At 37.8% G+C, this 18,094-nt stretch overlaps 2 protein-coding genes across 2 annotated transcripts in view; one reads left to right on the top strand and one right to left on the bottom strand.

Moving 5' to 3' along the window:
- The window catches only part of CCDC38 (coiled-coil domain containing 38), a 34,593-nt gene extending 25,646 nt beyond the window's left edge, over positions 1-8,947 (top strand). The window contains exons 13-16 of the mRNA XM_088025287.1: positions 2,736-2,921; positions 3,887-4,092; positions 6,084-6,177; positions 8,442-8,947. Coding sequence (XP_087881413.1) covers positions 2,736-2,921; positions 3,887-4,092; positions 6,084-6,177; positions 8,442-8,555 — 600 coding nt within the window. The 3' untranslated portion in view covers positions 8,556-8,947. The remainder of the gene's footprint in view (positions 1-2,735; positions 2,922-3,886; positions 4,093-6,083; positions 6,178-8,441) is intronic.
- Positions 8,948-9,593: 646 nt separating this feature from the next.
- Positions 9,594-15,911, bottom strand: SNRPF (small nuclear ribonucleoprotein polypeptide F). Its single transcript, XM_028105528.2, has 4 exons — positions 15,780-15,911; positions 13,795-13,920; positions 10,308-10,372; positions 9,594-9,721 (listed from the first exon to the last, which is right to left on the bottom strand). The coding sequence occupies exons 1-4, from the start codon at positions 15,780-15,782 to the stop codon at positions 9,655-9,657; spliced, it is 261 nt and encodes an 86-aa protein (XP_027961329.1). The 5' UTR covers positions 15,783-15,911; the 3' UTR covers positions 9,594-9,654.
- Between the last annotated feature and the right edge of the window lie 2,183 nt (positions 15,912-18,094).

The raw sequence follows: 18,094 nt of genomic DNA, 5'->3' as shown, positions 1-18,094 counted from the left end.
ATGAACATTTGGGGTGCTTCCACCCTTCATTGTTTTAAATAATTCTGAAGCTGACGGACATAAAAAATGTCAAATAAATATCAGCGATATTTCACCCACCCCCAACCAAACCCCTTTCATCCAGGTTTAGGACAGCTATATAAAACAGTAACATTTTCTTTTTTTTTTTTTTAAGATTTTATTTATTTATTTGACAGAGACACAGCGAGAGCAGGAACACAAGCAGGGGGAGTGGGAGAGGGAGAAGCAGGTCTCCTGCTGAGCAGGGAGCCTGATGTGGGACTCTATCCCAGGACCCTGGGATCATGACCTGAGCCGAAGGCAGACGCTTAACGACTGAGCCACCCAGGCGCCCTACAACAGTAACATTTTCAATACTCTTAAATTTTGAGGCAACCAGATCCCTAAACAGAGTAGGCAGAATTGATCTGAAAGATAAATTTTGGTCACAAGTATAATTTTGGCATTCAAGTATATTGCACACTCTGGGTAAATGGGCCTAATAATTCATAGTGACTCCCAGAGATGTGAAAGGCTAGTGTGAAAAGGGGGGACAAAGCAGGAAAATTGACAGGGGAAAAGTATTCTTAGAATCACTCCCATTCTTCCAGATCCCAAAATGGGCAAAACATAATCCTTTATGAGTAAACAGTTTTATCTAATTTTGATATTCAAAAATCATCACTTTGGATTTGTCACTATAAAATCAGTATTTTATTCTAAACTTCCACACTATCTAATCCCTAAAAACATTTCTTACTGATTCAATATTTTTTTTTTTTAAAGATTTTATTTATCTGAGTGAGAGAGAAAGCGCAAGACAGGGGAGGGTCAGAGGGAGAAGTGGACTCCCGCTGAGCCGGGATCCAGATGTAGGACTCTGATCCTGGGACTCCGGTACCATGCCGAGCCAAAGGCAGACACTTAACCGACTGAGCCACCCCAGATACCCTATTTTACTTTTAAAATAAAATTTAAAATTCAAGTATAATGTAATATTGAAAAGCACACAAATGATAAGGTAATTATAAATTCTCTTATGAAATTTCCTCAAAGTGAACATACCCATGTAAACGACCCCCCCCCAGATTAGGGAATAGACCATTATAACCCCCCTGAGAAGCCTCCCTCACACCCCCTTTCCAGTCTCTACAATCCTTCAAAGGTGACCACAATCCTGACTTCTCTTACCATCAATTAGCTTTCATGTTTTGAACTTTATATAAATGGAATCATGTAGTGTCTGGCTTATCTGGCTTCTTTTTCTCAAAATTATGTTTGTGAGATTCATCCACGTTATTTTGTGTAGCAGTTACCTGTTTTCCTTGAACATGAAATGGAATGTAAGCTACTGTGCAATCGGCAGGATGTATTCATCTCTTGTTTTACTCTTTCAAACAGGGGACTGATCTAGTTCAATTGGGAGTTGCTTGCAGTCAGCACCCAGCAGAATGTGACATGGATTAGAATTACAGAATCCTTTAAATGACATCGAGACATCTCCTGCTCCCCTATCCAATGTTGATATAATTACTCCTCAACATTACTCTGGTCAGATCACTTCTCATTCACTGTTGAAAGGCATCCAGTCCTTACTTATCACAGTTTTGGTCTTCCACAATTCTGGCCGACTCTACCTCTCAGAGCAACAGCTCCTCCCATCCCTTGCAGCCTCCTGGGCAGCCCCTCCTCTGAAGGACTCTGGGCTGGGTCTGCCATCTGGTGGCAGCTCCAGAGATTGGACACTTCACTTCTCCACCATCAGTAGGCCTGGACCTTGATCTCCCTTTTTCCTTCGCCCTTCTGCTCTGTTGGGCCGGGCCCTTAATCTTTTTCTCATACAGGAGTATTTATTCCTTAACCTCATTCCCTAATCCTATTTCTTAGGCTGTTCTTATCTTATCTTAAGGAAACATCTCTCCTTGTCTTAACCTTTCCTGTTTGACAAGGAGAACTTAAAGAAAAGGCATTCTGGAAAAGACATCCTGAAAGGCCACTGCCTATCACCTCTAAAACTCTTAAGTGTTCGAGAGCTCTCCTTCAGAAATTTTCATCAACTACTAACCATTCTCATATTAAAGTTGCTTTTTCTCAGAACCAGAGTTCAAAATATTTTTTAAAAATAGGACTCCCACTGCAGCAAGATTGTTTTTACATACCCAATATATACTTCTTGATGGGTGGATTGCTTTTATTTTCCCTTTTATAGCTTTCTGTATTTCTAAAGTTTTCTAAAAGGAATACACTGATATAAATAGGAAATATAATAAATGTTATGTAGAAAGGGAAAGCAAAAAAGAGCTTTATGGCAAATAGGCCTTTTGCTTTTTTCTTTTACTTTTTTAATATTAATTTCTGTGTGCTTTTCCAAGTTTTCTAAAAGGAGGATTTTTTTTAAAAGTTGTGAATTTTAATTCCAGTAAACAAAGTTATATCAGGTTTCAGGTGTAAAAAGGAGCATGTTTTTAATATAACAGGAAATACAGTAAGCGTGAGAGAAAAAAAGGGGTGCTTAGTGGTAAACAGGACATCAGAAAGGTGGTTAAACCAGGAGGTGGGAGAGACAGGCTGTTGGAAGTTAACTATTGGTAACAGATCTTGACTTGTAATTAAGTGTTGGTGGCTCTGTAAGGAGTCTGTGATTCCAGGAGGGGTTTCCCATGGTTCCTGGCACCACATCGGTCTTGAGTGTTATTTGTCCTTGGCTTCATGATGATTCTCATCTTCTTGAGCAGAAGCAGGAATTTGGGCAGGATGCTACCTGGAGAACGATTTACTTTGCCCAGCAGTTTATTGAGATCCTCTTAACTGCGAATGCCAGGTTCACGGTGGAGAAAGAGGCTGAGAGTTATTTGGTCCCGAAATACGTTACCTACAAGCTCGAGCATATCTACCAACAGTTAAGACGGCGCAGTGGCCAGGTACAGGGATCAGCAAGGTTTGGCCTAAGTCTCTGCTTAGACCAGAATACTCCAATGGCTTCCAATTGCAAGAGTGAAAATTAAACTCCTTAAAAGACTGTAGGTCAGCCTGGCAATCTGTTTGCTTTTAACTTTTTTTTCCTCTGAGAGAATGCATTCAGTCATTTATTCAGCAAACATTTATTAAGTGCATAGTTATGTGCAAGGTGCTATTTTATATTTTAGTTAAGTGTAAACATAAGAAATAACTCCTGCCCTCCAGGTGCTTACAGTCTAGAAGGGGAAATAAGGCATGTACGCAAATAGCTTTCATACAGAATGATTGTAGTCAGCAATGAAAAGTAGTTAAGTGCAAACAAAACAAAAAAACGGAGCTCACAAGCTGTGTTGCAAGTAAATGCACTGGGGTGGCAAAAAAAAAAAGGGATTTAAAATGTATATATACATTGCCTCTACTTGAATACTCAGGGAATCAGGTACACAAAAACACTCAAGAAAAGATACTGTCATATTAAAATTGCTTTTTATAAGAATGCAATTATTTTTGAAATAGTCCAAGGTGTTACTAGAGTAATAATCTAACTATAAATTATGATATATCACTGTTGCATTTTCTCACCGTTCTATGTTATATTAAAGTTTTTCTTTTATTTTAAAGATTATTTATTAGAGAGAGAGAAAGCATGAGCGGGGGGGGGGGGGGAAGGGGCAAAGGGAGGAGAGGGACAATAGACTCCTTGCTGAGCAGCATGCGGGCTCAATCCCAGGACTCTTGAGATTATGACCTGAGCCAAAGTCAGGCACTTAACCGACTAAGCCACCCAGGCGCCCCTAAAGTTTTTCTTTTAAAAATATGTAGTATCATATAAGAGCCTTTTCATTATAATGTAGTAAAATGGATTTATTGAATGAACAAGAAAATAGTGATGTTATGTTTTCTGCTCCCCTTTTCTTTTCAATCTCAGGAAAAACTGATAGACTCTCTTAGTAAAAAAATTAATCAAGTATACAAAGTCTGCATTGGAGATGCTGATGTTGGCAGCCTCAACCCAGTTCAAAAGCTGGTAAAAGTAGAGTCTCGCCTGGTAGAATTGAGTGATCTCATTGAATCCATTCCCAAAGAAAATGTGGAGGCAATTGAGAGGATAAAACAGAAAGAACGGCGACAAAAGTACAGTCAATGTCTTATGATAGAAGTGTAGTGAATGACTTAATGAGATAAACTGTTCTTGCTGGGATTCCACAAACCCTGAGCAAGCCCCTATTACATGGCAAGGATTGCAATAAAGATGTAGTAGACCCAAACCCAGACCTACCCTTCTCAGAGCTATTATTTAATGTGAAGACACATTCATCAAATATTCTTATGAAATAATGTGTCATTACCAAGCAATGAGCACTGTGAAGGAAAGAGTTCACTGAGGCAACAACTGATCTAGTTTGAGATGGGTAAAGGGTCATTTTAGTCTAAAAAAATGGATTTTCAGAATGAATATTCACTACTTATTATTTTTTAAGAGCTATCTTGTGGAAAAGGTTGCACTTGTAGTGGAAAGCCCAAGGCATAGAATTAGGACCCCTTCACTGCAAGGAGACTATATATGAAGGAATTGTTTGAAAGTCAGAGCCATGCAATGAGGGTTCTTCTTAGTGCATAACTGGCAACACTTACACACACAGCATCTACACATTAACTCATTGATTCCTCAAGACAACTTCATGAGGATTAGCATCCCTGGAACAGCACCCCCTCCCCACCCTGACATACCCACATCCTTGCCTGCCTGCCTTTCCAGGAGAATGCACTGATTTACAAACTTCCATACCGAGTTAAATAAGGATAACTACTTTTGAGGCAATGATTATAAATATATGACCCCTAGTATAATGTGGCATGTAGAGAATGCCCATAGGTGGAATGCTGTTCATGTCATAACAATAACAAAAAAAGTTAAGAGGGAGACTAGCACTATGGCTGATTTGCTTGGCTTCAATGCAGGTTCTGCCATTTACAATCTCTGTGACCTTAGGTAGGGCACATAACCTCTCCTAAGTCTCAGTTTATCTGTAAAATGGCAGTAATGATGATACTTATCTCATAGGGTTTGTGCTTGGCACATAGTAAGTATTCAAACATTAGGCGTTAATGTTAGATATTTTATTATGGCTTACTGGTATATGGGGGATACAGTTTCCTCCATATCAAAACAAAGTCCAGAATACATTAAGGTGATCCTGATGGGATTTCATTAAAGCAAAATTTTTTTTAAATTATAAAAAAAAAAAATCACTCCTTCTGTACGATGACCTATGACTGATTACATTAACAGCACTTGGATCTTTTCTACAGTCGGAAATATATTCTCATTGAAACTTATTTTCAATAGTGATGTATGAACCTAGTTCCAATTGCTTATCCTTCTTATCAAAAAGAGAATTTTGTTTTTTCCCAGGTACCTAACACCTAATTTTGCATAAAAAATGTTCAGTAAATATTATAACTGTTTAAGTCCATAAAATAGCTATCACTTATTGAGAGTCTATTCTGCACCAGGCATTGGCCTAGACAGTTTACATAGGTCATTTCATTTAATTTTATCCTCACAACAACCCTAAAGAGAACAAGACAAATAGCATTTCTTGGTCTTAATTTCAGGATACCATTCAGAAAGGTTAACTGGAAAAGTACGCTTTTGTGGTAACTCAATGAACTATGTATATGTATATAGTTGTTATATATATATATATAAAAAACTGTGGTTTGTGCGTTTTCTGCACATTATACTGTAGTAAAAAGGCTACTGGGGGTCTGGCTGTTAATTCAAGAGGCCTTGTACACATTAACTGTGAAGTGCTAAAATGTAATTAGAGTGACAAGAAGGCTTTGCTGAGGTGCTTGTTTTAGACCAAGATCTGGGTAGATTTTAATTCTTCCAAAATGGTGACAAGCAGTTTTCTCCCATCTTAACACAAAAGGGATCTGTTGTTGAGATTCCACCTGAATATTCAAAAGCCATAGTATGGGGAGAGGTGAATTATTATTTTAATTTAACTCTTAGGGAGATCTTATAATATTTAGGCAGTTTATTACCCAAAAGTAATGTAGGTCTTTTTTTACTTTCTGTGATTTACAGTTACAAGAATGTTTTCCTTTTTTGACAGGTTACGTGAAGAGAAAATGAAAGAAAAACAAAAACACCAGGAGGAAAGGCTAAGAGCTGCTCTGGAAAGAGCAGTAGCACAACCAAAGAAAAAGGTTTGTGTTTTGTTACCAATAGGTCCAGCTACATCAATATGTGAGTGCTTCTGTGGTATAAAAACAAAATACCTAATTCATATAATTTATCCAGCTTTGATTGGTCTCTCATTCCCTGTTAACTTTGAGGATAATTCAAATTTCTGGGTCTACAGTTCTCCATTAGACGCACTTTTTAGTAAAAGAAACCTTTCCCCTCTCTTTTTCTTTAGCTCCAGGTTCATGAAACCAGGTAATTTTTTCTTTAATTTTTTGAATACATAATAACAAGCATACGGCTCAAAGTTCAAAAGATACAAGAGTATTTAGTGAAAATTAAGTCATCCTTAGTTCCCTTCCCTGGATGCAATCTCTTAAAGTTTCATCTGCATCCTTCTGGAAATAGTCTATGTCTTTATGTATATCTTCTTCTCACAAATAACAGACATGAGCCTTGCTATTTTCAGTCAACAATGGACACAGCAAATCCAAAGAACTACATATAATTGGAAGGGTCTTCCAATCCTCACCTTATAAAATATAATGAGATTAATAGTTGATGTTAAAATGATTTACCCAGAGTCACTTCAGATTTAGCAGCAGGTCCAGGACCAGAAGTCAAGGTTCTTTATATTGCAAGATTACCTATCCAATAATAAGTATGGGATTGGGCAGTCACTGAGTACGTGGTCCATGACTTCCCACTGGGTACGGAGGGCCTTGTGTTTCTATATGCCGCTCTCCTTCCTCTGGGTTAAGGTCTGAAATATACTTGGGGAAGCTAATTTCATGGTTATCTGCAAAGCTACTATGGACAGTGATTCTTACCACAGTAATAGCTAACCTACAGTGAATGCCTCTTGTGTGCCTCACAACCAGCCTTTTGAGGTAAGTACTTGAAAAAGCTTCTGAAATGCAGTAACTGTTAATATGTATGTCAAAAAGTGTTGATTATCTTAATTTCATTTAAATAAGCATTTCACCTTAAAAAGGGTCTGACTTGTCTAGTTCAGCTCTTCCTATGAAGACTGGACTTGTCCTCTTTCTCCCAAAGGCGAATTAACCATTCATCACCCTTCCACGTATACATACTACTATTCACTAAGCTCACCAAGTCGAAATGATTATTTTTAATAGATCCATCTTTCCTTCTAGACCATGAGTTGAGTTTTTATGACTTTGTGTCCCCAGTGCCTGGCACACAGTGGATGCTCAATGCTTATTGAATTAGCAGACTAAAAATTAAGAGTGAAAACTAAAATGGGAAGAAAAATGAAAAAAAAAAATAATGCCCATTTGATCAGTTGACAATGTACAAAGACCTCTGACAGAAGTTCTTATCTAGTCAAGGCACTTCATCACTGGCAACTTTTTCAGACAGTATTGATAACGAAGGTTAGAAAAAGATCATTGACAGAGAAAAAAAAATGATATTAAGAAAGGAATTTGGGGATTCCAGTCCCTAAGGACATTTTTGTTGATAAAATGATGGGAAGGACTGCCATTGTTAATTCCCATGGGCCAGGAATGTCAAATTCTGCAATGCAGGGGACAGTCTCACATAGTGATAGTGCCTCTTCTGAGACACAGTGGAGATATTCCATCAAATCTCATTTTCAACAGAACAGCTTTCTCATCCATTTCATTTATACAAATTCAGATACAGAAGCAAAATCAAATAAATACATAAAGTAAGGAGAAAAAAGACTAAAAGAGAAAAATAATGAGTAGTATAATATACTTGAGTATATGCCCCAGAGAATGAATAGGTACAAATCAAGGGCTTTCCCTAAGCCTCTCCTGGTGGGAACACATCTAAGAGCCAATAGGATTACTAGTGTTTAAGATGATGTACGTGGTTTCCTCAAGTTTTTATCTAATAGAATTTTTAAATGCCAGTCCATTGGTGTTCAGCATAGGAAATTCATCTCTTCTAACCAATGGAAGAGAACCTTGCTACGGCCCTGAGAAATGAAATGTTGGCCTCAAACATGGCGCTTTTCTAGGCCGACTGTATCTGAAACACAGGCTTTTCGAGGACTACCTGAATCTCCCGACTTTCCCATAAAACCTAACCACTCGGTCTCCTGCATTCTATGGTGCTCTCTTTGTTACTTAACTCTGCCTAGCATGTTGGACACCCATTAGGTTATCAATCCCTTTATTATTTACTATTTTGACTCATGTTATTCCTTGGAAAAATCAAGTTAATGTTATTATTTTACTTATGTTTCAACAGAACATAGTTATGCTAAAAAATATTAAGTATTCTTCTTTTGTTTCAGCTGGGAAGACGACTTGTCTATCGCTCAAAACCGCCATCTGGTAACAAACATGAACTACTTTTAGTCAAGGATACAAGAACAAAATCACTAGAGGATGAATATTTTTTCACTTGAATAGAAGCAGTAAGACATTTATTACCAGAATTTTTTAGGCGTATTTTGTAGATTCTGGTTTCCATTAACGGCAGTATTCTGCCCCGTATGCTGGTCTGAGTAATTTGAGGAAGACAGCACTTATTCTAGTGGTTATAGGATTGGGAATGGGAGTTCTTTTCTTTTGTTGAAGCCTTTTATTATCATATACCAAGTAAAATTCCATACAGCTAAACATTTTTATCTTTGAGTTGTCCCAGTTGGGGATACACATCCAAAGTCTACTTTATTGGTGTAACTGTGTGGTGAATGACCATTAAAGTGCAATAATGGCATTCTCTGACAACATGGGACTTTAAATGATCTCATTTGTTTTCAACCAGTTCACAGTTCATAGTATATATTTTATCACTGTGGAGTATACATTTTAACAATGTATAACTCTAAATGGTTTTGAGGAGTTTAAAACATAAATGAAAACCACTAGTACTATCCTCAGAATTTAACTGTGAGATGGTTTTTAATTCACATTAAGGAGTTCTGTTCAGAACACTTAATTCTCTTAAGTGAACAAACCAAATGCTTTTAACCTAAATATCAGTTTATAATTTCTGTTGTGCTCTATATCCACAATCATTTTAATTTTCAGGTGATGTTTCAATTTTAGCTATAACATGTACATTACTTAGCTTACACTGACAGAGAATTAACATGTAATTTGTTAGCTACTAAGTAAAATAAAACAGTATATGTTAATTCTAAGAAAATATTTAACTTAATACATGTCAAAAGTTGTTCAAAAATAACTTTAAAAGAAACAGTTGTTTTTAAAAGGTCTCAGTTAATAGAGAATTACAAGGGCTGAAATTCACTTTCATAAATGTTTATGAAGCATATAATTTTCCCCCGTAGAAAAAAAGATTACTGAGCTTACAAAAGAAAACCAACTTGAATGAAGCTGAATGGCTCTTAAAGTATTAATTCCGAATAATCTTTCAACTGTTTCAACATTTGAGCTCTACATTTAAATATCTGAATAGGAAGAGTTCATGAGTCAAGTTGAAAAAAAAAATGTTTATTGTCTAGAAATATATATAAAAAAGATTCCCCACAAAAGATGCTATTCTCTCATTTCCCCATCTTCTTCTTCTTCTTCAACACCCCTGATATAAAGGACATTATTACACCTGTAAATAGAAAAACAATCCATTTTGTTGTTCCAACCGGAAACCACATTAAAATCTGAATTACTATTGCTAGATATTTTTGATTATAAAAATACTGAATGCTAAATTTACAATGTATCATTTCTTTCTTTTTTAAAAAATGTTTTCACCATTGGTTTGTTAAAAAGCACACGGCACTTATCCACCCAGTGGATGTTATAAAATAGTATCTTTATGATCTTCCAAAAGGAATGACTCAAATTTGAGTGTGACTCTAGTTCAAGAAAATGAATAGAACAAAAATCCATAACAGCAGCCAGATCCAACTGAAATTCAAAACCAAGCTCTTGCAACTAAAACCTCTGAAAAAGGTTACAGCTACGAGCTAGAAAGTTTACTATCATCACTAGAAAAATCTTAAGGATGAATAACCAAAAAATTTCCATCTTCTTGGACAAGTTTAAGGATTTCAAAATTCTTTAACTGTAGAATATGTTAAACTAATTGTGATTTAAAGTGATTCTGAAATTGAGGCACTAGTCTGTTTAAACAGGTATTTCTAATGCTCTCCAGTCACTCCTTATATATACTACTGCTGTTTTGTTACCTTATTAAAACTTCACCCAAATGTCCAGACAATGCTCCATCTATGTATTCTTCTGTGTTTGCAAGCTTTAAATCAAAAGAAAATATATTAGTATAGTAACACAGGAGGAAAATAGTGTAACACTACCTAAAATATTAGGTAATATTGGTCAGAGAACTTATTAACTGAGACCTTTCTATACCAACAATTACCTATAATTAATAGATTAGCTTTCTTTTACTACTGTAGTACTTTTGGGTTTCATATAAACATTCTGTAAAGTTAACATTGATGGATGTAGAGTATGTAATAAAGCTTGTTTCAACATAATTTTTTAAATCTCTTAGTCATGTAACATTTCTATTAGACATTAAAACAATATGTTGAGGAAAACAGTCTCTAACTTGTGAATAAGTTGTGATTTTAAAGTTTTCCAAAAATTCAGTTATAAAAAAGTTACAAAATTCAGAGTACAAAATCTATGGCTAAATTATCAAATACTTTTATATTAGAACACCCAAACCAAAGAACTGAATAGTAATTTTTTTAATTATGTGCTAACAAAGAGAGCAAAATAAGTTCCTAAGAGAAAGTTAAACAATTCAGAGTGACCTTTATAGTTATTTCAGGAAACTCTAATTTTACATGAAAATGTTTAGGTTTCCTTCCACATACGGTAATAAACTTTATTACTTTTTAGAAACCACAATCACTTAAAAGGCTCTCTATGACTACCACTCCAACCTTTTTATCATTCTTCCCCTACATCATTCTGCTTTGGGCCTTTTTAAAAAATTTTTATTTATTTAAGAAAGACAGAGATAGCAACAGAGCACAAAGCTGGGAGGAGAGGGAGAAGCCGGCTCCCCGCTGAGCAGGGAGCCCGGGGCACAGGGCTCAATCCCAGATCCCTGGGATTATGATCTGAACCTCATCTGAAAGCAGACACTTAACCAACTGAGCCACCCAGGTGCCTCTGCTTTGGCCTTCTTGCCGTGCCTTCAACACACCAAGCAAGTTTCTGCCACAAGGCCTACGTACTTCTGTTCCCTCAAACTGAGATGCTCTTCCTTCTTTGATACACTCTTCAGTTGCTCACTCAATCTTTTCTCTGCTTCAATTTACTTCCTCAGAGAACCTTTCGCTGGCTATCCTATCTAACACTGCAAACTGCTGTCACTACCCCGTTTCTGCTTTCTTTTTCTCCATAGTATCTATCATTACCTGATATCACATTATATTACCATCTCCCACTACAACACAAACTCCTTGAAAGTAGTGACTTAGTTTTATTCATTGGTGTATACACAGAGCCAGGCACATAATGGGCTCTTAACAAACATTTGCTGAATAAATAAATTAAAAAACATCATTAATGTGGCTACTCAGATACATTTCACAACTCTGGCAGGCTCACCAGGAACTACATTATTTCTAAAACCAAATATTCCGTGGGTATTCTTTATTTCTTTCGTTTATTGCAATATAATTCCCAAAGCATAAAATTCACTTTTACAGTGTACAAGTCAGCGGTTTTTAATATATTCATAAAATTGTATAATCACCACCACTATCAAAGTCTAGAACATTTTCAGCAGAATGGTATACTCTTCAGATTTTTCTATGGCCTTGGTAAATGATTCCTGCTTGAGCAATTTTCCAGGCCAAAACCATGCTCTATAAGAACTTTGGGGACCTAAGCATCATCTGTTTAAGTGGTAACCTCTTAAATTAAGGAAAATCTCAGCTTTTTGCCTACAAGTGCCCCTGTTAGTACTCTTCCTACAAGTACTAGCAGTATGGAATACTTGGGATTCATACTTGGACTGACCACCCATCTAAGTAACCTTTAAAATCCATCTGCCATTCATCAGTCACATAAATACCTATACTTCAGGAAAATATAACTTCAAACTCTTTCGTCAAAAACCTGGCTGGAAACTACTACAATTAAGCAACAAAGAAATAAAACACCCCAGTTTTTAAAGGAGCAAAGGACGTGAACAGGCATTTCTCCAAAAAAGATACATAAATGGCCAATAAGCACATAAAGATTGCAGTATCACTCAACACTGGGGAAATGCGAATCAAAACCATGAGGTATTTTACACTCATGAGGATGGCTATTATCAAAGAAACTGAAAATAACAAGTATTGGTGAGGATGTGAGGAAACTGGAACCTTTAGGCTTTGCTGGTGGAAAGTAAAATGATACGGCTGCTATAGAAAACAGTATGGCAGTTCCTCAAAAAATTCCAGCAATTCCACTTCCGGATATATATCCAAAAGAAGTGAAAGGAGAACCTCTAACAGATATTTGTACACCCATGGTCATTGTGTTATTCACAACAGCTGGAAGGTGGAAAACAATTGAAATGTACACCAACAGAAAAATGGATTAAAATGTGGTATATACATACAATGGAATATTATTTCAGTCATTAAAAGGAATGAAATTCTGATACATGCCACAACATGGATGAATTTTAAAAACATTATGCTAAATGAAATGAGCCAGACACACAAGGACAAATACTATAGGATTCCACTTACATGAGCTAGAACAGAGACAGAAAGAATTACATTTACCAAGGGACAAGGGAAAGGGGAGTTATTTTTTAATGGGTATAGTTTCAGTTGGGGACGATATAAGAGTTTCAGAAATGGGTAATGGTGATAGATGCACAATAACATGAATGCACTTAATGCCACTGAGTTCTACACTGGAAAATGGTCAAAGTGGTAAATTTTATGTTAGATACATTTTACCACAATTACAAAAACAAAACAAGGGGTGCCTGGGTGGCTCAGTCAGTTAAGCATCTGACTCTTGATTTCAGCTCAGGTCATGATCTTAGGGTCATGAGATGGAGCTGCGTGTTGGGCTCCAAGCTCAGTGGGGAGTCTGCTTAAGATTCTCTCTCCCATCCCTCCCCCCCCTCACCGGTACTCTCTCTCTAAAATAAATAAATCTTTAAAAACACCTGGTCCTAAACATTTACAGAAGCTAGCATAACATTCAGTCACAGTTCATCAGTTCCTTTGGTTTGGCCTGTCTTCTCCCTCAAGAAATGCTTTTATTGAATTACTTTGATTTTATGCCTTTAGCATTCATTAAAAGACTTAAGAAATTCACTTGACAATTTCTTTCAGGAAAAAAAAAAAGAAAAATTTCTTTCAGAGCTAAATGTTGGCAGAGTTTTGCCTTTTCTACAAAAAAAAAAACAAAAACCTCATTTGTGTTTTCCTTATGCCACTATGACTCAAATATCGGAGTTCTTTTTACTTTAACCACTAGAAGTCCATTCTGTGGCTGAATTTTGGTTTTACAGGTTTATAACAGTTTATCACAGTTACAATATCCTTCCTGACTTGACTTTATTTGTGAATTTTGTTTTATGTTTGTCAATTTGGTTGATTTCATTCTTATAAATCACAGTTAAACCTTTGAGGAGTTAAGGTAGAGCAAAATAAATAGAATTTAATGATTCTTATCTCTTTAGCTTACCTGCATGTTCATATAACCATCTACAGATACCAGGTACCCTTTGTACTCCATTCCCCACTTAAGTTTCACCATTACTGGCTTTCCTGTTAATCCATTCAGGAAAGGTTTGGGATTGAGAGGCAAACTCTGCACAAAGAACAAAAACAGGACTCAATTATTTTTCCTTAGCTCAGTTTCCATTACCTACTACTCCCCTCTACCAAATCACCAATATTTTATCGTATCCAAATAAAGCAAGTTCTTGACTCACTCTCACTTTACTACATAATTTTCACTTCTATTTGTTGAAAAGCATAAGAGAAATTTAAATACCCAGTTAGGCAATTTCATTCAGTATTCACTTACACAATGAACACCTACTGTACATTACCATTGTACCAGGCTACAAAGAAACAAGGTAAAAGCAGTGGGGAAAAAAAAAAAAGCAGATTACACTCCTTGTCCTCAAGCTCAAAGTAGGAGGAAGAGAGGCAAAACACATACAAATAGACATTATACTGTAAGAGGAGATATGCTTTGTATAAGGGTACCAAATCAATCCAGAGTCAAAAGGAAAGGTGGCCCAAAATAAGAAATGCCTCCATTTTAAAGGACGAAAGGTATTTCCAGAAGGAAAAGGGGCTGTTCTAGGTAGAGGAAAGGAGGGAAGAGTAAAGCAACAAGGCGATCTCAGGACACACAATTCAGAGATGTCAGAGTCCAATACCAAGATACAGAAGGAAGGAAGGGAGAGATGGCATTTGACAGTCTTTCACTTGAATTCCAGGAGCTAGGTCTTGTGGGTCTTACTTGATTTAGCAAAGCTGCCTATACATAATGGGCAATCACTTAATGTTTGTTTATTCAGTAAGCCAGTAGTAGTAACCCCCAGTGAATTCACACTTTTCCTTCCCTCATCTGCTCACCCATCAGTCCAAAGAAAATAACCAAGAAACTTGACTACTAAAGCTCTCTAAGATAATTAGCATATTCAGAGTGATGTCAAAGAACAGAGGGGCTACTGCAATAACCTCCTAATGGGTCTCCAGTTTTTACTCTTTTCTCCAACTCACCACAGGGCAAGTATATTTATCATGGGATATCTCTGCTTAAAATGCCTCGATGGCTTGCAACTGCACTTTTAAGTAAAATCCAGACCTCCTAACATGACCTAAGAGATCTTCCCGACCTTGTATCATAACCACTGTTCTTGCAAGCTGTGTGGCTTTCTGTAAATTCCTCCAACTGGTCAAGCTTTCTTTCCGGCCTTGCGGCCTATGCTCATGTTCCCTGTGCTTTGTACACCCTTCCCCTTGCTCTTTAAGGGGCTGGCTTTCCTATTTCATATCATTTAGATTTCTGGTTAAATCCTCCCACCAGGGATGCCATCCCTGACCACTCTTCTAATGTACCACCGCGCATCCTCATAGCATCTTGTTTGTTCTCTTTTTAGCACTGCACATTATTTGCAATTACATGTTGATGTTATTTAATATAATCTGCCTCTCATACCCGACTGAGTAAATCTCGAGCAGGGTCCGCGTTAGTACTTTTCACCTTATATTCTGGCGCCTAGAACAGCATCTGGTAGGTAGCATGAGCTCAAAAAATATTTGGTCAACGAACAAATCAATGCTCCAATGCCTAGGCTCTGTATTCTAGAGGGCCACGGGGCTAAGAATCGCAACATGATGAAAGAAAACCGATTCTGGGCGTGATAAGTGAGACATAAAAACCGCTTCATCTTTACCCCGACCCTGTGGTCCCAGCCAGCAAGGATGACTCAGGCTCACAATCACACGAAGAGGGGAAGGGGTCCGGGCACTGCTGGGGAGGGAAAGGCATCGGAAGGACAGCACGCGCCTCAGATCCCCAAAGCAGGGAGAAAGGGGCTGGCGACCCGGTGCGCGGCTCCTCACGCGGATGAATGGGAAACGCGCGAATCAACCACCAAGCCCGGCGAGGCTGGTGACCGCTCTCCCTTGCTCTCCCTTCCTCCTCCTTACCATCGCGACTACAAGCAAATGATGCAGGAAACTCGCCGCCGACCCAGGTGTAGTCCGTCCCTCGTGACTGGCGTAACTCCCGCGGGCGCGAATCGCGGAGCTTCCAGAGAAATGGCCGCCAAACAGCAGCGTGACCTTTCACCTCCGACTGCAGCTCTCTCAGCTTCTGTGATTGGGCACAGAGAGACGCGTCCTGATTGGAGAAGGTGGCTGGGCAGTGTCTCCTGGCAACCAGCGGTGCCGCGAGCGATCTAGACTTCCGCGCGGCGCACAGCCCTGTGGGAAACTTCACTAGGGCCGCTGGCCCGAGAGGGTCCGGGAGAGGCTGCAAAGGCAGGGAGGCGGGTCCGGGTTTCTCGTTTGCTCACCTGCCTCGAGGGTTCGGCTGTGTACCCTATAGATCGGACACGATTTCTCGCCAGCATGGCTAATGGAGGTTTCTTGCCATTTTACACCTGTGAGGACGGATTACTGGCTCTTGAGTTTCTTACTCACTTTCCCACAGATTCTGTGATTTGGGGGCTTTTATACCACAGTCCCCTTCTCTATTCTGTAACGCTTATTTCAGCCCACTTTAAAGGAAGTGGGAGAAGCAGGACTAGACAAAAGAGGTGAAACTTACCAAAGAAAGTCAAGTACAGAATATGGTTAGATGAGGTCAGATGGATTCTAGAATATGGTGTGGTGGTCTCCCTGTTTCTCTGTTGCTTTTGCTTTGCCACCAGAGACCCGGCGCAGTCTTTAATCTTTCTGATGTAACGGTATTGATCAGAATCTCACTGATTTCCGCGTCCCCCCCCCCCCGGGGGGGCAGACTTTCAGCTCTCTTGGATCTGAAATGCTAAATGCAGTTCTTGGAGAATAAGCACTTTGGGAAGTGCTGGATTTTGGTTTTGTTTCCGTTTCGTTTTTGCGGCCCTAAGAAAATGGATTTGGAATTGAAGTTTGAATGTTGCATATGGAGTAGTAGGTTAGTGGGTAGTGGCTAAGACTTTGGAGGCAGCTTGAGTTCAGAACCTCTTGTCCATCACTTAGGGATGGTGTGGGTAGTTCCTTAACCCCGTAAGGCCTTTGTCTCCTCCTAAAGACCTTTGTTTACTCAGCTATAAATGGCCTAACATAATAAAATTTAAAAAAAGAAAGGATAAAAATAAAAAAAAAAACAGTACTATCCTTAGGGTTTGCGAGAATTAAATAATGTGAAAGAGGTTGGGATTTAAGGGTTCAGTGAATGTTTACTGTTATTTTAATGTCCGTGAAAATGGTGGAGAATACTGACAAAATACAGTAATTTTTGGTGTAGTTTATGCCGAACAGTTGGAATTATTTACCCCGAAGTTCAATGGGTTTTCCTATAGTCTGACCATCATTTAATGAACATTGAGACTTTGTATAGACTCTGAGTTCCTACTATGTGCCAGGCTCCTTCACAATTGCTATAATGGAAATCTTACTATACAGCCCGTGATTTGGGTGTTATGCTCCCGTTTTAGAGATGAGGAAAATGGCTCAGCAGGTAACTTGACCAGGGCTACCCAGCTGGCTTTCACTCTGAAAACTCTTTGCTTTTTGTACTTCATAAAGTTACCTTTCAAAAGCTCAATATATGCTTTAAAAGTCTGATTTTTAAAAAAATTGTTTTCTCAATGAGGTGAAAAAAAGTATTACCATAATCTTTGTAAACATAGCTGTGTTTAAAGTTTTTTTTTTAAGTAGGCTCCACGCCCAATACAGGACTTGAACTCACAACCCTGAGATCATGACCTGAGCCAAGATCAAGAGTCAGATGCTTACTTAGCTGCCTGAGCCACCCAGGCGTCCCTAAAGTTGGTTTTTATCCTCGCGTTAAATATTAATCTTACCTTTTTTTAAAATAAAGTGGGCATAAGGTCATTGGTGTTTTTCAAATTTTAAAAACCATATGTACATTTTGTGAGAATTTGGAAATATAGGAAATTCTAAAACAAAAATTACTAGTATCACCAAAGAAAATGACTTTACTTTTTTGGTGTACTATTTATTGTAACATACGCACTTAAAAAAAAAAAAAGATATCTACATATAGTTCTTAACTTGTTTTCTTCACTTTATATTGAGCAAATTCTCATATAAATATTCTTCTAAAATGTAGTGTAATGTCTATTTTGCATAATTGGAATTATATATATGTGCTAGTTTATTAATCATTTTATTGTTCCCATTTCCCCCATTATAAACAATGTGTTTTGGACATACTTTTGAACATGAGTCTTTGAGTATATCTCTAATTCTTTACAGTAAATCCTTAGAAGTAAATTTTCTGGGCTAAAAGGCAT

The sequence above is a fragment of the Eumetopias jubatus genome, unplaced genomic scaffold (assembly GCF_037043125.1).
Source record: "Eumetopias jubatus isolate StellerSeaLion01/CBP00866 unplaced genomic scaffold, mEumJub1_p1.0 scaffold_8, whole genome shotgun sequence".
In the NCBI taxonomy this organism is placed as follows: domain Eukaryota; kingdom Metazoa; phylum Chordata; class Mammalia; order Carnivora; family Otariidae; genus Eumetopias; species Eumetopias jubatus.
This window is presented reverse-complemented; position numbering and strand designations above follow the sequence as displayed.